Source organism: Choloepus didactylus, chromosome 21, assembly GCF_015220235.1.
Source record: "Choloepus didactylus isolate mChoDid1 chromosome 21, mChoDid1.pri, whole genome shotgun sequence".
Taxonomy (NCBI): domain Eukaryota; kingdom Metazoa; phylum Chordata; class Mammalia; order Pilosa; family Megalonychidae; genus Choloepus; species Choloepus didactylus.
In genome coordinates, this window is record NC_051327.1 from 45,752,556 (window position 1) to 45,777,449 (window position 24,894).

The 24,894-nt window shown below is 32.2% G+C and overlaps 1 protein-coding gene across 14 annotated transcripts in view; it reads left to right on the forward strand.

Moving 5' to 3' along the window:
• LOC119517152 (syntaxin-binding protein 5-like) overlaps positions 1–24,894 on the forward strand; it is an 82,858-nt gene that overhangs the window by 32,622 nt on the left and 25,342 nt on the right. For 4 of the 14 annotated variants that reach the window (XR_005213494.1, XR_005213496.1, XR_005213501.1 and 1 more), the window contains one exon: positions 15,045–15,072. The exons of 2 other annotated variants lie outside the window; for them this stretch is intronic. Coding sequence is in view for 6 of the 12 variants with exons in the window: in XM_037813722.1 (XP_037669650.1) it covers positions 15,045–15,166 (122 nt within the window). In the remaining 6 variants the exon portion in view is untranslated. Of the gene's footprint in view, positions 1–2,875; positions 4,757–12,152; positions 14,233–15,044; positions 15,176–24,894 lie in introns of those variants that run through there. 8 more of the 14 variants (XR_005213495.1, XM_037813722.1, XM_037813724.1 and 5 more) reach the window with 8 other exon arrangements.

Sequence of the window (24,894 nt, forward strand, 5' to 3'; positions counted from 1 at the left end):
CTAATAACAACAATACATGGTTTTTATGGACATTTTATTTTATGATATCCAACTCTGTGAGTCTTGAAAAAATGGTTTTATTTGAATCTTTCAGACTGATCTTTTTTTTTAATTTTATGATCTATATTTTTCTAGCTTCTTTTCGTCTATAAGTGAAATCAACTACACATAAACACAACCAGTTTAGTAGTCATGAAATATTAGTTAACAGGAATTCCTTTTGGCAGAACAAAATGGATGAAATGGCTAAACACCATAAACTTTCTCTACTCTATTTTCAGTTTCTTGTTGTGATGTAAAGAATTTCTGTAGTGTGATCATGATTTTCTATAAAATATGCCTTCATTTGTAAACCAATTTCTTGCTTCACAGCAAAGTTCAGTTCCAAGAATTGTCTGAAAATTATATTGTCAAGAGTATCTGGAGAATTTAAGTAAAACATACTACTATACCACTGACATGTTCATAAGCAGAATGTGGTGACAGAGAAGAATCACTTTCATCACTTATAGCATAGAATATTGATATTCACTGGATTTATACTCAACAGAATGATATTTAATATATAAATACTTTCATGTAACAAATATGCACATAACTTAAAGAAGAAATACTTTGCTCCTTTTTTAAGACCTATTCATTTTTCAATGCTTCAATTAAAAAAATGATTTTCAATTGCCTATTTATTTATTTTAGATAAATAAAATTTGGACTCAGTGTTTCAATTTTGTGCATCAATCACAAGGAATCAAAAATTTAATTTAATACAAATATTTCAGCACATCTCATAAATAAGCACCATGTGATGACACCATGTTCATGAAGTTGAATAGGCCATGCTTGAAAATTTGGGTCATTATTAGTTATTCTTTGGTTTGGACAGAGTAATTTAATTTCCCAAGTTCACATTCTTAATAGGTGATAAATTGGATTTTACAATACAGGGATAAAGAGGTCTTAATCCTCCACAATTGCTGCCTTGTCTCAGTCATGCTAGGGAAATGAAGGTTGGAGGTATAAAGATGTTGAAATTTCTGATGAGTGTTAATCAAGATGTACTATGTAATAGATCCCCTTAGTAGGCAACCTACTGATGCATTTTTCAAAATGTAGTTGCCTAATTTTATTTCCTTTCACTGTGCTTCTTTTTATCTCCCTAATCCCTGTTTTGTCCCTAAAACTCATCAGTAAATATTTCTGTATATAATCCATGGATTATTTGAAGATATATATAGAGAGACAGGTAGAGAAACTTAGGGGTAGAGAGAAAATGAATGAAGAATTTTTTTTGAACAGAATGTATTTTTTGTTATGTTCAACAATGCATTAATACAAAAATATATTATTAATATTTATTTTATTAATATAGCCACTCAAAGTTAGATATTGTTATAAGGTTTCTTCATGTGTGAGTTTTCATGAAACATTGTAATTTGGCTGCATGTACACGGAAATTGGAATTTAGCTTAATTACGTATTTTCACTCTAGTATTATCTGGACCAAATGAGCATATTTTCTTATCTAACCCCATGATTATGAAGCCATTTATTATATTTATTAGAAAAATCTTTCACATAGCTCTGTGGGAGACTTTCTTGGAAAATAAAGATGTAGTTTACTTCTCATTCCAGTAACTTTAAGACGGTTTGCACATTCTCTTCTTGACATATGAACATCTTAATAAGATGAAACCTTGGTGTGTTTTTATGTTATACATATAAATCATTTGAAGGCCCCTGAATGCTGCCTGGCCCAGTTCATGACACATGCTTTACTTACTCCTATGGGTCCTGGAAAATACAGGGGTTAATAATGGTTCAAACACGTTGGTATATAACAAACTTAGGGAAAAACCAAAGGCACCATACTGAAATCTTGCTACTATTTATGGATACTAGATTTAATTATTCTCAGTTCATTTACAGGTGCCTTTTAACTTTTTGGTTTTGGCATGCACACTCCTCTGAATAAGAAAAAGTCTGAAGGCATAGGGAAGATTACCAGATATCAATTAATATTGGGGGCAAATTTCATGATTGACTTGTTTCAGCAATAGCTTTTAAAAACAATTTAATTAAGGATTATTGGGTAACATTTATTTCATAGTTATTTAGAGACTACATAAGCAACTGAAATACATTAATGAAATGTCGGTGCTTTCTTTTTTGGTGAAAGTATTTCTCAGCAATCCATCCAAGGACTTTGCAGGGATAATGAGCATATAAATAGGGAAACACCTCATGTTGTTATTAAGTTAAAATTTGAACAACAACAATAGTGTTACAACAAACTGCAAAGAGCAAAAAGGGAAATTTATTGTTATGCATTTCAAGAAAAAAACTGGAAAAAAAAGCCATTTCACTGCTTTTGTTTGCAAACACAATGCATCTGCCTCCAGGATACTTTCTGCAGCCCTGTTCACCACTATTCCTGAAGGAATAATGGAAACATCAATCCCAGGAAACAGCACAAAATTGGTATTAAGAGCTTGACTGGTAAGACAAGTTGAAATGTGAGTCTAACATGCCAATTTGTCATCATCTAAAATTTTAAACATTTTAAAATTGCATAATTTTCACACCTGTTTCTTATTCAAATTTAATAATATTTTGTGATGTGAATGTGTTTACTCACACTTTATAATTACAATGTGCATGAAGTATGACTAATATTGAGATGTATACTTTCCACTATAACAATTTTGGAATTAAAAATCTCAATAATCATTTTTGTGTTTATAAATTTTAAGATAATGTAAGAAAAGGATATAAAAATTGAAAAGAAATGAACTAGAAATAAATATGTCAATTGGCAGGTTTTTTTAAATTTTAACCAGCAAGTGAATGATGCCATTTCTTCCTTTAAATTACACAGGGGAATTCATCCACTTGGGCACAACTTTTTTGTTAATACTGACTGCATCAATGCTCTGGATATTATTATTCTCTTCCAAGAAACAAAGATGAGGACAAAATTGTGTGGACTCTATTTTCACAGGACACTGCCTTCAGGACATATACATATGAAGTAAAATGTCAAGGTTGCCCTTTGATTTGAATACATACAGGATGCAGTTGAAGAATATGAGTGAATTCACTATGATTTTATTAGTCTCTGTGTAATTTGACTTTCATTTACTATAATTACCCAGAAATCTTCAGGAGTTGACAGCTTGATATAACCTCACATGATTTATAGTAAATTCTCAGCATTCATTATGAGTGAATCCACTTTCTGGAATCCCAGTGAAGAACTTCCTAATGTTACCTCACTTCTCCATGTGCCCTTACACTCTCAGATCCATCTAGGCTCTGGACATGACTTTGCATGCTTTGGCTCAGAACAATAAATATTTACCCCATTATTTCCTTCCCACTGTTCAATTACAGAAGTTTATTAGATCTATTCTGAAACTTCCAAAATTATATTGAAATAAGATGGTATTACTTACTGAGTGTATAATTAAGGCACAGGAAAAAATATATAGCTTGAAAAATATCTTACAACTGGCTACAATGTACAGATGGACCAAGAACTGAAAAGCTAGGAAATCTACCTTTGGGACTTCCTTTGATTCAGGTTCTTGCTGATTCTCCAGCATTCCCTTTATCCCCTATATTTAAGGAATGAACTTGTATTTGTCAATTTGTCGTCATTCCTCAAAGTTTACACCCAGTGAGCAAAGCCCTGAGAAATGCTTTCACACTACCTTAACTGGCACCTGTTTCTACCTTATTTATTCTTCTTTGTTTTCTTTTGTTCTAAGATTTGTTTATAGCAAAGGACATTAGTTCTAGAAATTTACACTTTTCAATAAAATTCAGTTTTTTTCCAAGCAGGGATGCTTGTACTGTGAGTCCACCATAACAACCCCATGAAAACAAGGATCAAGGAGTTGATTCTTAAGTCTGAATTCAAATCCAATCCAATAGTATTCAGGACCTCAATTTCTAATCAGTTATGCAAAGAGAATTCATCACTATTAGAACAAATCGATTTGGTAGCAGAGTGTTTTAAATCTGCATTCAAAATTCCTCTTGAAAAAAAAATAAAACACTGACTCTAATGTGGAGTTCATGTTGTCTTTAAAAATGAGTTATTTGAAACCACACATCTTAGTAATTAATTTCACAATTATGATCTTTTTGTTGATAAACTACTTCAAAAGTATTTCAAAATATACATCTCCTACAAAAATTATGATGTTTCCAGCATCCCAGGATCATTTTATGGTTTCTACCAATCAAATCAAGTTTTCAAAGGTTATGGTTATGCAACTGGTTTGTCAACATAGTTGCACTTTGAAATTAACAAAAATAATCTTTCTTTGAGAAATAAGTTAGCATGAGTTCTAAGGATGCACTCACTCCTACCTATCATTATGTGACCAAGAAATCAGTCAACAAGTTAGACAAATTGATATCAAGTTGATGTGCATGAAAATTGCATGTTCCTCTCTTTTCTCCTAGTAAAGTACAAGCCAAAAGGAGAGAATGAACATTCTCCCATGATTTCATATTCATCAGGACAATATGGAAAAAAAGGAATATTTAATTCTAATATTAATAACTTTTCATTCTTCTTGTCCCTGCTCAATTACCTTTCCATAAAGAAATAATTATTTGATTCTCATTGTTCATTTGCTTTCTATCAAGCTTTACCACTATACTGACACTGTAACTTGAATAAAAGCAAGATTTTGTCTGTACACACAATTGTATCCTCAGGATAAAACATAGGTTCTTGCAACACACAGTTTACTCAGGAAAAAAAAATATATATATATATATATATATATATATATATATATATATATGTTTAATGAGTTGTGAGTCAGGTAATGAGTCACACTTAGCACTTGAATGTGGCTTATTAGTTATTGTATGATATATAAATATTTTATATACACTACCTGTTTATATCTTATAACAACTTGTAGTTGAGAAAAAGAAGCATACAAACGTTAAGTAATGGGCTCAAGATCACATCATTCATATAAGTGACACCAGCATTCAAAACTTAGTTTCCTGACAACAGAGTCCCTGCTTGTAAGCACTTCAGTATATAGAATGCAAGAAAAATGTGCTTTTCCTGTTGCCCACATATTTTCAGGTCTTTTGACCATACCTTATGAAGTAGTGAAGGTCTTTTTTAAGTCAATGGCAGAAATGAGAGAAACGAATGTTTTTAAAATAAGGAAGAATTGGTTTACACTAGATTTGACAAATCATCTGTTGATATATGTAGAATTGCAGGGTATTTTCCTGGATGATGAATAGCTGAAGACATAAAAAATAGTAGTAATAGTAAAAAAAAGGTGAAGGAGAAGGAGAAAGAGGAGGAGAAAGATAAAGGGGTGGAGGAGAAGAGATAGAGGTAGAAGTAAATGTAGATGTAGATGTAGATGTAGAAGAAGAAGGAGGAGGAGGGAACTGGAAGAAGGAGAAAGAGCAGAAAATGAGGAAAAGGAAATTTAGGAAGAGGGTGAAGAAGAAGGAGAATATTGGGAAAGCAAAGTAGATGAGATCAGTTATAATTATAATGATTCTGAGGTTCCATTTCAATTTCAAGGCACAGTACTAGAATCCCAGAAAGATATTATACAGGAAAGTGTGGTGTTATCAAGGAAGGAGATATTTGAAGCAACCCCACTTGTTTCAAATTAAAAGAAAATACAGAACGTCTGTTTTTACTTAGGATGTAGAAATCTGCAAAAAAATTGCAACAACATATCAATTTTTAAAAAGCCAGATAATATAAAAAATTCATAGCTTTTCATGAGCCCACCAGAGAGTTGAGGTTTCATACATTCAAGTAATCTGAATTCCAAGGAGGGGCAATGAACTCAGAGATGGCATAGTTGAACTGTTTCACCTTGTCACAGATGGGAGAAAGCAGTTGCCATAGTACAAGCTGCTATGAAGAAATCAGCTAAATTACAAAGAATTGTTAAGACCTGGTGAGGGATGAGTGTCAGTTGGTAAAAGCAGAGAAATCTAGAACTGAGGGGTTTACATTCATTTTTAATGTCTTCTTTGCAGGTCTCTGTTCATGAGGTGTTCATGAGGAAGATTGGGGCCAGGCTAGTGGAGGGGATAAACAACTTTTACAAATACATGAGAAATTTCATCAGAGAGACAGGCACCATAATGTATCAATGAAATGGTAGAAATAAATTTTCAAATGCACACACAAAACAGCACAATATCAGAAACAAGAATTCCTTCAACAGGTTCATAGGTAGAGTGAATGCAGCTGAGAAAAGAATAAGTGAAACTAAAGATTGGCAATAGGAAATAGAAAACCAAACAGAAAATTAACGGAAAAACAGAGTGGGAAGAAATTTTCCCAAAGCTGCGGAGCAATATCAGGCATTTTAATATACATGGAGTTAGAATTCTACAATAAGAATAGAGAGGGAATGAATCAGAAGAAATATTTAAACAGATAATTGCCAAGTTATGTGGTTGTAGTATATTATATTAGGTAGACTATGATAAATTAAACATGCACATAATACTTAATGTACGTGAGCATGACATAAGTAATGATAAAGGATGAGCACATAAAAGTAAGGGATAGGGCAATGTCATATTGAATCTGAAGGCTCTTAGAAAATTTTGGTTTTTACTCTTAATGAGATGGGACGTCAGCTAGGTTTTTATGAAGACAGTGACATGATACAATTTACATTTTAAGAGTAACGCTCTGACCTCTACATTGAGATTAGACTCAATAAGCACAAGGCAGAAAACAGCGAGACAATCTAGAAGGATTTATAATAATTTTAAGACTGAGATTATGGTTTTTTGGGCCAGGGTGGTAGCAAAGGAGGTGTTGAGAAATAGTCACAATCCAAATGTGATATGCTGATGGACTCAATGTGAGGTGTGTGAGTAGAGAATATGAGAGGAGGACCCCCAAGTCCTTGCCTAAAAATGTAGCAGGATAGCTTTATATTACTTGAGATTAAACATTACATATGGCAAAAATCTACCAGAGATTTATCTGGTGAAGATTATCTATAGGCATTACATACCTATATTCCTTTGAATCTTGATTGGCACAAAGTATGGGCTGAGTAAATATTGCCTATTTTAATCCATTACTCTATAACATTGATCATTTGTAAACAAAAGCTACCATTCATATTTTGTGATTTTCTATTCCATGCTTATTTTATCTTTATTTAAATAGTTCAAATTTTACAATACATAGAATTTTGCCATACCGCAATGAACAAAAGGATTTTGTCTTAAAAATACTTCAGACAACATCTTAACATCTTACATAAAATATGACATGCATGATATAAACTCAGAAAATAGAGGGACAGTGCAAATACTCTAGTGTTTTCATGTTGTCCAAATGTTATATTACATTTATTTAATAACAATATAAATGCTTTGTAGAATATATTGTAAGAGGAAAGGGTAGTCTGAATTAAATTAATATATGAGCAATTCCTGAATTTATAACTCTGAAAAATTAGAGAATCCGATGACCATCATTGCCAACAAAAACCAATAGCATCCATTTCCTAATTTATAGAAATATATATAAATGAAAGAAGGCAAACAGAGTTCATAAAAAAGACCAGAAAATGTAGGTTTTATAAATATATGAAAAGACACAATGCATGTATGAGAGATTGGTTCAAAAGTACATTATTTAAAAATAAATGCTTTATAAAAGACATTTCTAATTGCAAACAAATAGAAAATAATTTTCAGAAAATACAGATTCTAGACAACATAGAGTTCAGAGCAAATATAAGACATAATACATTAATTTATGAGGATACTATATATTATGAGTTAAAATGTTCATATAAATTCTGGATCTGGAGGAAAATAATAAACATTTTAAATCATTTGAATAAATTAATTGATGAGCTGGTGAAAACTCATTAATAGGTTACTCCTAAAACAGACTTTTAAATTTATTTTGATTTTCAAAAATCATTTAAGAAAATGAACAAATATAATTCTACAAAAAACCTATAATTCAATAGAATACAAGTCATTTGAAAGCAAAAACTATATCTAACAACCACTGCTAAGTTTATATGAAAATAATCAAATATAGGAAAATTAAGAAAGCATATTTTCTTATATAAACACTGAATAGTAGAAGAAAGTAAAAAAGCCATTCCAGATTTTGTAGAGGAATTTTTAAAGGAAATTTTAGCAACCCAAGTGACTAAAATTGGTGGGATATCAAGAAATTTGGATTCAATATCAATTCTTAGCTTTGCAAATTTTCTGTATTAAAAGTTTCAAAACAAATGAGCCAATAATTTAATTCAATAAATTATTTCTTTTTAAAAAACATAGGCTTGTAGTAATTAAGGAAAAAACAAATGATTATTTTAATCATGCCAAAATTAAATGAAGAAATAGTATTTACTGAAGTTTGTTGACACATCACAGTATCATAGGTTTTTCACATGGATAGCAGATAGACACAAAAGAAATATTACTGTAAGGAGATGAACCTCATGAATTTACAAAACTTCATGTCTTAAAGCATTACAAGATGAGATTCTTAATTTCACTCATGTACAAAGAAAACATTAATTGCCGAAGTTTAAAAAACAAAGGGATTGGAAAGGTTACAATAGTAAGTGAAAACCAAAAGCTGCAAAATAGAAATAGAAAATGAAAAAAAAACTTGTGTATATACATAATATATACAGATGTATACATCAGCTTAGTCTAAAAGAACATGAACAAAACTAATGTTTAGGATATTTCTATTTTCTTTAAAAATTCAAAATATTTTCATAATTTTCTTCACTGTGAACATATAAACAAACTTTTTTCTGTAACTTAATTCTATCACAATGTTTTACTTTGCTCTCAGACCAAATATTGAAGTGCTCTTTTTCCTTTTCAGCTGTTTCCTTGCTTATGAATTAGATTAGGCAAAAGTATTTAGAAAAACCCAGTGAACATTTTCATAACAAAAGCTCTTGTGTATCCAAAATTTTCCAAGACTGTAATATTTTGATGATCACAGTCATAATTGATTTGTATATGATTAAATTATTTCCATTAATCATCTGATTCAATGTTTAATACAACCCTAGGGTTCTTCTAGGGAAACAGAATCAATGAGAGGTGTCTCTGATTATCAAATTGTAAAAGTGACTCACGCAACTGTGAGTATGCACGAGTTCAAATTCTGTAGAGCCATCAACAAACCGTCAACTCCAAGGAAGATGTCTGATGAACTCCTCAGGAAACGAGCCGGCAACTTCGACGAACTCCTCAGGAAATGAACTGGGATCTTCGACGAATGTGTTCGATGAACTCCTCAGGAAACGAACTGGCAACTTAGACGAACTCCTCAGGAAATGCTTCACTGGGCAGCTGAAGAAGAAGTGAAGGTCCTCTATCTGTCTTGCTTATAAGTCTTCAACTGATTAATTGGATCAAATCCAGCCAATTGCATTCTCTCATTGTGGAAGGCACACCCTTTGATGAGTCATCAGTCACAGCTGCAGTCAATTGACTGATGATCCAATAAACCAGCCTGTTGGTTTATCAACCAGCCTCAAACGTCCTCACAGCAATTGTTAGGCCAGTGTTTGCTTTACCAGACAGCTGGGTCACCTGGCCAAGCTGACACATGAACCTAACCATCACACAACCCTATGGGTTTAAAATTATTTTTCTAGTACAGTTAAGGAATATAGATTTAAAGTTTCAGTGACTTACTAAGTTGAGGCGCCATAGGGCTAAAGCTGGCAAATCAAGAAACTAAACCCTGGATTCTCCAGTCCAAAGCAGCACTCTTCATGACTTGCTATATTTCTTCTTGAGAGAATAAACTGAAGAACATCCCAAAGTGCCCTCCAAAATAAAATTATCTGAAATTGGAAATGTTTATGGGTTTCTGTGATCCAATTTGAAGGATAACACCATATTTTTATTTTTACACATAAACTTTCCTAAAAAACACAGATATTTAAATCACAGGATTCATACATATTTCCTGGATTCCACTTACTATGTATATTTCTAAAAACATATTATTATTATTGTTCCAGATCAGGTTGCCTAAAAGAGGATGGCTCAACAGAAAACTAATAAAAGGATGCTACTCTATTTAGAGAGAAACCAAGTAAATACCCAGAGAGGAATGAAAGGAAAGATGCACTTAAATGTTCAGCATCACTGTCATTTCAATTTCCTGGAGCCCTTTCTCTTCTGTATGAGCCTAATGATAGCATTTTTCACTTCCTTGTTCCTGAGACTATAAATGAGTGGATTCAGCATGGGGACCACCATAGTATAAAACACAGAGGCCACTTGATCTCTTCCAAAGGAGTAGGACTTCTTTGGTTTTAAATAAGTAAAAATTGTAGTCGTGTAATAGATGGTGACTCCCAAGAGGTGGGAGGCACAAGTTGAGAAGCCTTTGCGTTTTCCTGAAGTGGAATTAATTTTCAGGATAGTAGACACAATGGACCCATAGGACACAGAGATTGTGCCTAAGAGACACCAATTCATTTAAACTACCAAGAATAAATATCATGATTTCAGTGTCATGAGTGTCAGTACACGACAGGGCTAAAACAGGGGTTAAGTCACAGAAGAAGTGATAGATTACATTGGATTTGCAGAAATGCAAACTGCTCATATAAACAACATTGACTAAGGATTCAGTAAAGCCAATCATGTAGGAGCCAGTGATGAGGGCTCGGCAGAGTCTCATGGACATGACAACTGGGTAGTTCAGAGGATTGCAGATAGCTACATAGTGGTCATAGGCCATTGAAGAGAGAAAAAATAATTCACTGGCAGCAAAGAAAAAAACAAAAGACATCTGGGTGAAGCAGCCCATGAATGAAATATACTTGTTGGAAGTCAGTAAGTTCTCTAATGTTTTAGGTGTGATGACCATTGAATAACAGAGGTCAAGGAATGACAGGTGACTGAGGAAATAATACATAGGGGTGTGAAGCTGGAGATCCAGGTGAATTATCAGCATCATCCCTGCATTCCCCAGCACATTAATCAGGTAAATCAGTAGAAACAGCATAAAGAGGACCTGCCGGATCACTTCTGATTCTGCCAATCCCATAAGGATGAACTCAGTTACATTTGTGTTATTTCTACTTCCCATAATAACATTCAAATGTTTGTAAACTGTTGAGAAAACAAAAGTGATACTTAGTTGAATGAATTCAAAGCAGTTTTTGTTTATTGGAATGATGTAGTATGTTTTTTAGAAAATAGTTTGATTCTAAAAATTCATAATAAAGATAATTTGCAAAATATGAATAAAAAAATCTTAGTTTGCCTGTCAGATATAAATTATTTATAAATCATGATTTGTATGTTATATAACAGAGACTCCTATATATTGCATAACTACAATTAATTTGGCACTTTATTAACACATTTATCCACATGAAATGTTATACCATAGGTACTGCTTTTGTACACATTTTCTGGATGAGAAAGTTAATGAACTTACCTAGAGTCACAAACAAGATTATTTGAACCCAGCGATCATGCACATAAACAATATATTCCACTTAAAATTAGTTTCAGAGAAAGAGAAAAAAGTACTATGTCTGTAACAAACAATGATACAGAGATTCATGAATTATTTACTGTTCTATTGTATGCAATATTATTTAATACAGGTAACAGATCATAAGTTAAACCTCAGACTACTTTACTGGGATGTATTTATGTTATAGATCGCCCATAACTATTGATTTGCAGAAGATTATTTAATCAAATATCCTCCAAAAAATAAATTTCTGATACATGTACATTGATTGATGACTCTGATTCCATCAATTCTATATTTCTGTTTACCTATTTGCTTAAGTAAATCCTACATTGTGTGTATGTGCGTGTGTGTGTATAATTCTGATATTATCCCCATTTTTTAAAGACAAACTAAAATACTCTATTTTTGAGATTAATACTTACCATGAGACAAAGTTGGTGAAAAACATTTTATAGCTTCTCTGTCTAGAAATTTCTCAAACTAAAGTTTGTCTCACAAATAAAATGTCTAAATCATTTAAGGAGCCTGAAATTTCTGTGCTATAACATTTGCTTCCATAGAGAACTTTTGTTTGATTTTTTTGAACATGCATTTTTTGTGTGTTTTTGTTTATTTTTAGGTAAAACAAATCAATCGAAAAGTTTTGTTCAGGTCCTGGTCAAACAGAAAGTTCACCTGGAAATTATGTCTCACAAGTACACCAAGGAGCTACTGTAACCACAAGCAGGGGACAGCATCCCTTACATTTCACCCTGATAATGCCAGGGCACCTCTTATATCGGGATTGCTGATAATGCAACATTTGTCATCTCTGGGACCAATTTCCAGGGAAAATCACTTGGCAAGAGTCCAAGGATAAAATTCAAAGGACTAATGCGTCTGTGTTTGGTTTGTTACTGGCAGTTGTCTCCCCTTAGTAGCCATTAATGTTGAGAGCATTTTTTGGTATTCCTTTGTGATGCTCTAATTTATGACTGGGATAAAGAAAGATGTTTCTGAAAAAATACTTAATTCATCTGTGGCTGAAAGTCCAGATCATTAACCACAAGGTGGTTTATATTTACAATTTTATATTTAAAAGTGTGACATTTTAATAGGAGTAAACATTGTTCATTACACAAAAAATTGAAATACAATAAAAGTTAAAGAAGAAATTGAAATGTTAATCTTTAGAGGTATTTTCTTCCAATTATTTTCCTTTGTGCATGTAAAGCTTATTTATATCTATAGCTATGTGTGTATATTATTTTATCACACTATTTTCAATGATCTTATTTTGTTAGTAAATACTTATAATTGACTTATGTTATATATACTTTTAAAACCAACAATTTCATGTATTTTTCAATGACTGGTACAGCACAGGTAACTTGTTTCTAGGAGTGTACACCAGCTGATGAACGGGTGTTTTTGAGACATCGCAAGGAAAACATGTTGGAATTTCTCCAGGCAGGTTTGTCAGTGTCACCTAGTTCATCTACAGAGCAGATGCATTGATTTTTCAGTAATAACAATGTTGTGACACTTGTTTATTATTTTAATGTATTGGCTTTTATTATATTAAAACAATTATGAGAAAAGAAAGTTAAAGTCTGAGAGAATAAACATTTCAAATTAATTTAATGATCAAAAGCTCATATCCTCTCCATATATAACCAGGAGAAATACATTCTTGTGAACTTCGCAATAATTAATGATAATGAAATCAATTTTCATGTAGATTTCAAGTAACTTATTCAAGAAAAATAGTTTGCACTACAGAATTTCAGGATAGAATTTGATGACATTGGAAAATAATTTTAAAAATAATATTTCATATATTTTAGGAACTTTTGGAAGTACGATTTTCTGATTTTCTCAGTGATAATGAGAAAAGCTTGTTTAGAGATTAGAAAGACAGCATCAATTTATTTCACAATTTATAGCTTTGGGGTTTAAGATGTTTTTCTCAATGCCATCAAAATAGGGACTGCTTACTCCTTCAAAACCCAACATGAGTTCTTCTTTTCAGGATTGAAATAACTTTTTTTTCTAGAAGTCACTGATTGTACTTCAATATAAAACAAGTAAAACTTGAAGAAAGAATAATTACCCATACTAATTTTACATCTAAGTTTTTTGCTGAATGTTTATTGGTGGCATTCCAATACATCATCACTAACAATTAAATAATTTTGAAGGAAAATCAGGAGTAAGGAACAGAATGCAAAGAAGACTTCTTTGTCCTACACGTCAGCAAAAAATGGAAATTTATCCATGACAACTACTGAATGTAATTTAAAAAAATTTATATTCCCCCTTTTGCATCAATTTTAAAATTTGTTTTGAAGCTCTAATAGGGATCTTAATAATTTTTCAGAAAAATTGACTATTTTTATTATATTGTCCTTCATATCTCTGTAATATAGATGTCTACTTTTTCTAATAGTACAACTTTGCACTATAATATTTAAATGCTTGTATTTCAATGCTTGGAGATGCAGAGACAGAGACATTTTGGAAACAACCATTTAAAAGAGGACTGGGAGAGAAGCTAGGAGATGAAATCCAGAGTTTGCCCCTGTGGAAGCGAAGAGAGGACTCCCATATGCATAGAGAGAAATAAGCAGGAATGCACAGGAGCTGAAAGAAAGAAGCTAAGACAGAATCCCAGAGACATTTTGGAGAAAGAAATGGAAACAAGAAGCTAATCCCAGCAGACTCTGGTCATGTGCCTTTCCATGTGACAGAGAAACCTCAGATGCCATCAACTTATCTTCAGAGATGGTCTCATCCCCTTGGTGCCTTAATTTTGACATTTTCATGGCCTTGGAACTGTAAATTTGTTAACTAAAAAAACAAACAAACAAAAAAAAAAAGCATTGTAAAAGCCAATCCATTTCTGGTATTTTGCATTTCAGCAGCTTTAGCAAACCAGAACAGCATATATACTGACTAACATTTCCTCTTCTAATCACATTCAGATATGTATTTCTGTGCTGTTAATTATGTTTGCAATGTTATCATCATTCCAAATATGAGTCGCACACATTATAAGCCTCAACTAGATTTTAATGTTTATTCCTTTGTTTGTTTGTTTGTTCTGACATGCACTATTCTTCACCTTCCACTGAATTAGAAATAAACTGATGACATAAGGAATAATAGCAAAAATCAAACATTACTTTGTGGCAAGGATCATTATTTAATTATTTTAGCAATAACTTTTATAAACTATTTTATAAGTGGTCATTAGGTGATATTTAATTCATAGTAATTTTAGAGATTACATAAGCAAGTATAAAATATTAATGAAACGGCCATGATTTCTTCTTGCCAGAAATGTCTCAAAAATCTACTCAAGTATAATGCAGGGATAGAATAGAAACAACTTATGTTGTCATTAATTTAAAATTTGAGCAATGATAACTGAATACAAGCTGCAAAAGCCAAAAAATGAAGACATTATTGATATGCATCTCTAGAGTAGAAGTTGAGAAAAAGATGTTTTACTCTTTCTGTTTGTACACAGTTGCATCTACCTCCAGAGTCACTGCTGCTGCTCCTTCATCACTGCTCCTGAAGGACTATTGGATGGGGACCAGAGCCAGGAAAGAGGACAAAATATTTTGGTGTGAAAAGGAAGCCCTGTGAGACATCTTGAAATTAATTTCATCTGATCCCTTTTCTAAGCCACTAGAAACATTTTAAACTAAATAATATTCACAATGTTTCTTATTTGAATTTAGTAATATCTTGTGACATGAATGTGTTTGCTCCCATTTTATAATTATGACCAGTAAAGAAATGCATTTCATGCATGTTACAGCAAATGTAAGAATAGTACTTGGGTGTTTATTTCCACTACATCATTTTTTTTGATGTAAAAATCACAATATTCATTTACCATTGTGAATTTTCATATGATGTAATGTGAAAAGAAGTGGTTGAAATTAAAAATAAAATTAAGCAGAAAAGAAACCACATAATTTGGCAGTTCATTTTTTTTTTTACATGACTCATTTAGCCAACAGGTATATTAAACAATTTCTTCATTTACTTTAAACTGATACTTGCATCTACTTGGGCTGATATTCTTTGTCACTGGTTAACTCATCACTGCCTAGGATATAATTTTCCTTTCCAAGAAACAAACATAAGGATATAATTGGGCAGGTTCTCCTTTTCATGGGATATTGCCTTGAGGACCTATAAATATAAACTGAAATGTTAGGGTTGCCATCAGATTTGGAGCCAAAATGTATTCAGTTGTATGTAACTGAAGTCATCATGTTTATATTGGGGAGCTGTATAAATAATATAATACTGATCTGACAGTCTCTCTGTATTTAATATTTCCAGAAATCTTTTTTTTTATTGTGACAGGAAATTTGAAACAGGTTTTATTGGACATTAGGGATACCCATTTCAAAAACTCCATATACTTTTTTTCTGAAAGTGCTGAAATTCTTGGGTGCCTGCTAATTCTTCAGTTGACACTCCCAAAATATTGGTCCATTTCCTGGAAGAAAATAAAACCATTTCCTTTCTTGGATGTGCAACACAGATGTTTCTGATTATTACTTTTGGGACCACGGAATGCATTCTCTTGGCTACAATGGTTTATGATCACTGTGTAGCAATCTTCAACCCACTGATGTATTCAGTTAACATGTCACCCTGAGTCTATGTCCCAATCATCATTGCCTTCTATGTTGGTGGCATTTTGTATGCTACTGTGCATACTGTGGCCACTTTTAGCCTATTCTTCTGTGCATCCAATGAAACTAGACATGGCTTTTGTGTCATCCCTCCACTTCTCACTATTTCTTGTTTCTGACACTCACATCAAGCTTCTACTCTTCTACTTTGGGGGATCTATTGAGAGAACTACTATATTGTTAGTCCTGATTTCCTATGCATTAATTCTCTTGGTCTTCCTGAAGATACATTGTGCTGAAAGGAGGTGAAAAGTCTTATCCACTTCAGTTCTCACCTAAGTGGACTGTCATTTTTCAAGGGACAATCCTCTTCATGTATGTAGGCAAAGCCACAGCTATACTTTGGACCATGGTATGACAGAGTCTCTATTTTACACTATTGTGATTCCCATCCTGAATCCCATCATCTACAGTTTGAGGTCTAATGGTGTTAAAGGGGCAGTGAAGAACTTGTGGTCATAACTAAAGTGCATTTTTAGAATTGAATAAAATGGAAAAGAATGTTGGGGGTAATTTTATATCTTATTGGTCAGTAATTAAGGAAGAAAACATCTAGTTCTTAATTAATATTGTTTTAATTTCCCAAAATATTTCCAAAGAAGACATTAATCACTCCTAGAACTTAGCATTTTATAAATGCACTTTAATTGTGTAATCTATATGCCTATGACTATGCTCAAATTGATCCATACTAAATATTCATTGATAAACATATTGATATTGTTAGTTTTGTATAATGTGATTTTCACAATGATAGTCAGAGTTCCTGTTCTTGGGATTCACTGGCCTGATATAACTTCACTTTGTTTATAGTAAGTTCTGCTATCATTTTGAAACTAATTCCTCTTCTGGAATCCCTATGAAAGTCTTCCAAAAGATTATGTACTTGCTTCATGTGCTCTCACACTCTCAGTTCCATCATCAGGATATGACTGTTTGGATTTTTATTCCATTATTACCTTCCCACTATCCAATCAGAATTGATTACACCCATTCTAAGTCTCCCAGGAATATATGGAGATTATATGGGAATATTTACTGAGTGTAAAGTTAATGCCCTGGGAGAACAATCAAAAGTATACCATAAAGAATAATTTGAAAAAGGCATGTAGCGGTGTACCAAGATCTCAAAAGCTAAACTACCATCAGGAGTTCCTGTGATGTTAGATCCTTTCTCAGTTGCTATTGCTGCATTTATCCTCCATCTATGACATAGGAACTTGCATTTATGATCATCCCCAAATTTACAATTAGTAAATAAATCCCAGAGAAATGTTCTCACATCACATCAACTCACATATGTTTCTACCTCTTTTATTCTGCCTTGTACTTTTTTTAAAAAATTTATTTATTTGAAGAGACCATAAGAGTGTAAATTTACTTTTCTTTCAATGAACTTCACTCTTTTCTCGGCAATGATGCTTGTTCTATGACTCCAATAGAGCAATCCCATTGGGACAATGTAATCAAAGAGTTAATTCTTAAGTTGAGTTTGTGGCTCAATGCAATAATTTTGAGGAGTCCAACTTCTAATTGATTATGTATAAATAAAACTCATACATACCTACTGGAAAAAGCACATCTTTGGTGTCAGTGTATGATTCAAATATACACTCAAAATTCCTCTAAAAACAACAAACAAATTTTAAGAGGCACAAAACTGAGTATAATGTGAACAACAAGTTGACATATAAAGAAATTAACTACTTGAAGGCACAGCTCCTTCAAATTTACTTTCCTGATGATGATGTTTTGAGATGATTTTTTTCAGAATAAAGTGCAAAAAATTTCTTCAAAAGTATTTCTTAATATCTATCTCATGATGATTGAAACATTTGTAGCATTCTAGGATTCTTTTCAAGGCTTTTACCATTCACATAAGGGATTCAAATTGTTAAGGTAAAGTTATATTAAATTGATCCCTGGGTTTATCAGATTATTGTTCTTTAAAATTAACAAAAATAATCTTTCTGTAGGAAAGGATGAGGATGTGGTGACCACTAGGAACAGGGATGCACTGAATTACGCTTCAAAATATCAGACCAATATTCATTCAGCATATATGATAAAAATAGATGTCAAGTTTTGATGCATGAAATTCCACTATTCTCCCACTTTTTATCCTTATAAGTAGAATCCAAATTGTGAGAACTAGGAGTCTCATTATTTTCTCTCATAATGCTCGATATATAATAATGGTATATTTAACTATCATGTTAGTAACTTGTTACTGTTCATATTTCAACTCAGTTATCTTTCCTTAATACAAGAATTCATTGATTTTTTTGACCCATGGTAAGTCAATTTTATATCATTTGGCAAAGTCATTCAAAATTTGTTGTAAATATTTGATTAACATCCAGCTCTACACTGCACAAAACCTGCAATTTGCATAAAGATAGGAATTGTGTCTGTTTCCATACAGTTATATCCCCAGGGTAAAATTTATAACCTGAAATATATAGTTTATTCAGAAATTATTTTTTGAATGAATTAGAAGTCACAGAACAGGTAATAGTAGCAATTGTTAGCACTTATATGTGGCCATTGTTTACTGGACATTACATAAATGCATTAAATATACTGTCATTTATTACAAAATAACTATAAGAGTTGGTTCTATTATTACCTATGTTAACAGTTGAGGAAACAGAGGCATATAAAATCTAAGTACTGTGCTCAAGTCCACATAGCTCTTAAGATTGATACCAGGATTGGAACCTAAACTTTCTGGCTATAGAGTCCCTGCTTTTAAGCACTTTAGTACAGAGAATGAAACAGAGTGATCTTTCTACTTTGCTTACTTTATTATCAGGCCTCCAGAAAGTGGCATGTGAAATAATAATGGTCTTCATTTTGTTAAAGGTGAATAGCAAATCAAAGGGCAAAAACAAACAAACAAAAACAAAACAAAAAAACTAAACAAAAACCAAACATCTAGACTCTTTGGTCTATCAGCTGAAAAACAAATATAAGTAGAAAATTACAAAAGATGTCAGAGTAAAGCACATCACCACATACAGAATAAAAACCATGAGAATTGTAACAGATGTCATCAAAAATGATATAGGCAAGAAAATATGGAGAGAAATATTTAAAATAGTTAAAGATAATAATTGTTATTGCATATGTGACTACCTGCTGAAATCTTTCAAATATAATTAAAAATACATTTTCAGGATAATTAATATATGCACACATACAGAAATAATTTATAGCCAGAAGGCAGATGCTTCTAAACTTTTTCATGCAGAAGAAATATTAAAACAAAAGGAACATTGGAACTCAATGAAATAACAATGTAAATATGTAAAACTAAAGTTAAATATATTGAACATTGGATTTTTAAATATTATCTTTAAAACTGTGTCTAAAAGCAAACTGTGTTGATATGTCACACATAAAAGTGTAGTTTTGACAACAATAACACAAAGATTGGGAAAGATGAAGTGGCTCCTCCTACACAAAATTTAATAATTTCTAGAGTAATCATTGTGAAAAGAGAAGACCAAACTGTCAGTATAAGTAATGAAATAGGTATAACACTGTAGTTACACACAAATATTAAACGAATAGCAATAAAATGCTATAAACATCCTTTTGTTGGTAAATTTAACAATTTAGATGAAATGTACAATTCCTTAAATATGTTCACACCAGTAAAATTGGTAACCTGAGCAGTCCTGTATATTTGCAGAACTTGATTTTTTTCCCTAAAAACAATACACACACACACACACACACACACACACACACACACACACACACAAGGAATTCATTTCCCAGTATGAAAACCTCACATTTCCTTCTCGAATGTGGACAAAATTCTATGCAAATTCTCTTAATACCTGCAGAAAAGGGCCACATCTTGGGAGACAGTAGAGCAACAAAATAGAAGAAACTTGGGTCCAGGTTTACTTCTGGAAAAGAGCCACCCATAAACAGTAGTCAGCAAAAACCTGGATTTGTATATCCATGGAGGGTAATTTCCCATTTGTGGAGTCATTATGTTGCTAAATCCTTTTTTTATATCAGGACTGTCTGTAACTAACTAGTCCAGGTTCTTTGATTCTCACCACAGACAAATGAAATCTACTGATAAATCTTTCATGCCCCATCTGAGTTCTTAGTTTGGAAAGATTTGGCTGGTATTGCAAGAACCACACTGTCTTCTCTCAATATGTCTTTAGAATGCCTGCCAGCAATACTTTCCTCTCAATGAACCTCATTATTGACAATTTTTAAAATATAATAAATCAATGAATTTTTTTTTCTAATTCTATTAACAGTAGCCTACATTTCTAGAAGAACAGGCATATCTTAGAGTGGTGATGAAGAATGTGAGATATAAGGTCAGACTGCCTGGGTTTCAACGTAAGACTGTCCATGTTGTTGATTGACCATGAACACTTTCAACAATCTCTCTGTGCCCCAGTTTCATCGACTGTACAGTTCAGCAAATCAAACACATCTTGTGTTCATAGAACTTTCATAGTGAAGGAAAATAGAGAGGAAACAAAGGCATAAGTAAAATATATAGAATATTAGATGGGTAAATGCTATGGAAAATGAATGCTGCATGCATAAGGGATGGGGTAGGTTCAGCTTTAAATAGGATGGTAAGGAATAGTCTTATGAGGAAGGGAACGAAAAAAGATCCATGCAGTTATCTGGGGGAGCAGAATTTCAGGAAGAAGAGAAAGGAAAAAGTCCAGGCAGCAACAGGAATAACGTGTATTGAAGTGTAAGAAGGTCAGTGTGACTGCTCCAAATAGAGCATGATGGACACATGGATAAAACATGAGTTCACAGGATTAAGGAAGAAAGGCAAGATCATTTTGGGTCTGGGGGCTCCTGTAACAGTTTCAATTTTTCCTCTTGGGGTGATGGGAAGTTTTGTAGGTTTTGCAATGAAAATTGATATGATCTAACTTACTTTTTTTTATTAATATGAGTCTTGTTCCTTCATTAAGATTAAGCTCAAGAGGAATAAGGCAGAAAACAGGGAAACAATCTAGAAGATTTCATCAGTAATTCAAGACTGCGATGATGGTTCTTTTGACCAGAGTGGAGGCAGAGAAGTGTTGAGAAATAGTCACACCCCAAATATATTCTGTGCAGAGAATCAGTATGATGGGCTGATGGACAAGAAGTGAAGTGTGAGAATACAGAAAATGCCAGGATGAGTCTTAAGCTTTTTTTGTACATGTAGGAGGGTGGCTTTCTGTTATTTTAGATTAAATTTCATATAATGCAGGTACCTAGCCTAGAGATCTCTTGTGAACATAAACTATGTTAATTATGTTTCTAAAGCACTTTGAATATTGTCTGCAATTCATAAGTGCTCAGTAAATAGAGTCTATTTTCTATCATTATTATATAACATCAATCATTTGCAAACAAAAATGATTGTTTGTAATTTCTTAAGCTGTACGCCAGTATTATTTTCTTTATCATTATTTAAAGAGTTCAACTTTTACAATACATAGACAATACTGGCATAAACAAAGATTTTGTCTCAAAACTACCTCAGACCAAAATTTACATAAAATATGATGTACAATAGTATGAACAGGAATGTAAGAGGGACAGTCTAGTGTTTTCATATTGTCCAAAGTTTATAGTATATTTATTTAATAATGTCATAAATGCTTTCTAGAATATAAGAGGATGGGTAGTCTGAATGTAATAAAAACAAAAGCATCTCCTGTACTTAGTACCATCTGAAAAATTAGAGAATCAATTGACCACCACTGCTAACACAAACTAAAAGCATATATTTTCTAAATCATAAGACATGTACATAAATTAAATTAAGGCCAACACAATTCATTAAAAAGACAAGAAAATGTGAATACCTATGAACATAAGAAAAAAAACACAAAGCACATACAAGATGAGAAGTTAGTCAAAAATTATACTTTTTAAAAACAAATGCTTAATAAAGACATCTCTAATTATAAATAAATGGAGACTAAAAATAACATAGAGCTCAGGGAAGAAATAAATCAGATCAGTAATTTATAACATATAAGTTAAAATTTGTATGTAAATTCAGAATATAGAGGGAAATATGCAAATTTTAATTACTTGAATAAATTAATGAACAATGATGAATTGGCCAAAAGTGGTTAAAATCTTTACTCCTATGGACAGAGGGTGAACTGTTTTTTGAACATACAGATATCATTTAGGAAAATGGACAAATATAATTCTACAATTAAAACATTAATATAAATTAAAAGAATACAAATCACTTGAATACTAAAATATATCCAGTAACCATGGTAAAAGTTTAAATAAAAATATAATTAAACAACTGGTAAAGGCAAAAAGCATATTTTCTTAAATATACATTTAATAGCAGAGTATATCCAAACTGCAATTCCAGATTATGTAGAGGAATTTAAAGGGAAATTTTATCAACCTACCTAAAATTTATGGGCTGTCACAAAATTTGGATTCATTGACAATTCTTAGCTTTCCAAATTTTCTGTATTGTTTTTTTAAAAAAGGAGCCAAGAATTTAACTCAAGAATGATTTTTTTAAAGAATATAACAAATTTATAGAAATCAGGACAAAGGAAATGATTTATTTTTAATTGTATCAAAATTAAATAAAGAATTATGACTTTCAAAGCCTTGCTGGCACATCACAGTATGGAGGGTTTAGAAATGGTTAGCAGGTAGAGGAAAAAGAAACATTATAGTATACACACATTTAATCTGATGAATTGATAAACTTCAGAGATTAAAGCATTGCAAGACGAGATTCTTGATTTGGCTTATACATCAAGAAATCATTCACTTCTAAAGACTCAATGACAGAGGAATTAAAGATGTTAAGGATAAGTGGAAATTGAAAGCTACAAAAAAAGAAATAGATAATGACAAAAATTGTATATATATATGAATATATACATACACATGCATAAGATTAATACAGAAGATTATGACAAAACTATCAAAAACTGTTGTGATATTTCTATTTACTTTAGTATTTTAAAATATTTTCCAAGTTTTCTTCAATGATCAAATCTCCTTTTTTGTATAACTTAATTTTATCACAGTATTTTACTTTGCTCTAAGACCAAATATTGAAGTACTGATTTTAGATGTCAGTTTATTTATGAATAAGAATTAACCAAACTGTGTATAAAGTGCTAGTGAATATTTTCATAACAAAAGGCATAAGGTATTCAAAATTTTACAAGTATGTAAGTATTCAGATGATGTGGATAAAATTTATTAGTACGGCATTAAATATTTCAATTCATCATATTATTTAATTTATAATAACTCTATGGATTTAAAATTATTTTTCTTATACATTTGAGGAAGCTAGATTTATAGATTTAGTAACTTACTAAGGGATATACAACGAAAAAGCTGGCAGATTTAGAAACTCAACCCTGGATTGCCTATTCCCAAGCAGCACTGTTTACTATTGTGCTATACTTCTCTATAGAATTAAAGGGACTTCCAAAAGTGTTCTCAATAATGAAATTACATGAAATTGGAGCATGCCTGGGAATTCTATGATACAGTTTGAAAGAAAAAATACACTTTTTTTTTGCACAATGGTTTCCATAAAAGAAACATATATATTGAAACCAAAATTCTAACACATATTTCATGGATTCCAATTACTATGTAGGTTGCACAAAAATGTATGTTTGGGAAAACTTATAAGATTAGGTATATGATGGGTCAACAGAAATGCAAGCTAGAGAATGTTACTGTATTTAGACAGAGACCAAGTAAATACCAAATAGGTATAGGAGCCTGAATGTTCAATGTCACTGTCATTTCAATTGCCTCTAGCCCTCTCTCTTGTGCATGACTCTAATGAGAGTATTTTTCACTTCTTTGTTCCTGAGACTATAAATGAGTGGATTCATCATGGGGATCACCATAGTATAAAACACTGAGGCCACTTGATCTTTTCTCAAGGAGTAGGATTTTTTGGATTTTAAATAAGTAAAAATTGTCATGCTGAAAAAGATGGTGACTCCCAGGAGGTGAGATGCACAAGTAGAGAAGGCTTTGTGCTTTCCTGAAGTGGAATTGATTTTCAGGATGGTAGAGAGAATGGACCCATAGGACACAGAGATTGTGATAAGCAACACTATTACAGTAAAGCCACAGAGAATCATAATCATGATTTCAGTGTCATGAGTGTCAGTGCAGGACAGAGCTAAAATTGGGGATGTGTCACAAAAAAAGTGATAGATTACATTGGAGCTGCAGAAATGCAACCTGCTCATGGAAAGAACAATGACCAAGGAGTTAGTAAAGCCAATCATGTAGAACCCAGTGACGAGGGTACAGCAGAGTCTCATGAACATAACAACTGGGTAGTGAAGAGGATTGCAGATAGCTACATAACGGTCATAGGCCATTGACGACAGAAAGAAAAACTCAGCACCACAGAAGATGACAAAAAAAAGACATCTGGGTGAAGCAGCCCATGAATGAAATATACTTGTTAGAAGTAAGTAAGTTCTCTAAGGTTTTAGGTGTGATGACCATTGAGTAACTGAGGTCAAGGAATGAGAGCTGACTTAGGAAAAAATACATGGGGGTGTGAAGCTGGAGATCCAAGAAAATTATCAGTATCATCCCTGCATTTCTCAGCAGGGTAATCAAGTATATCAAGAA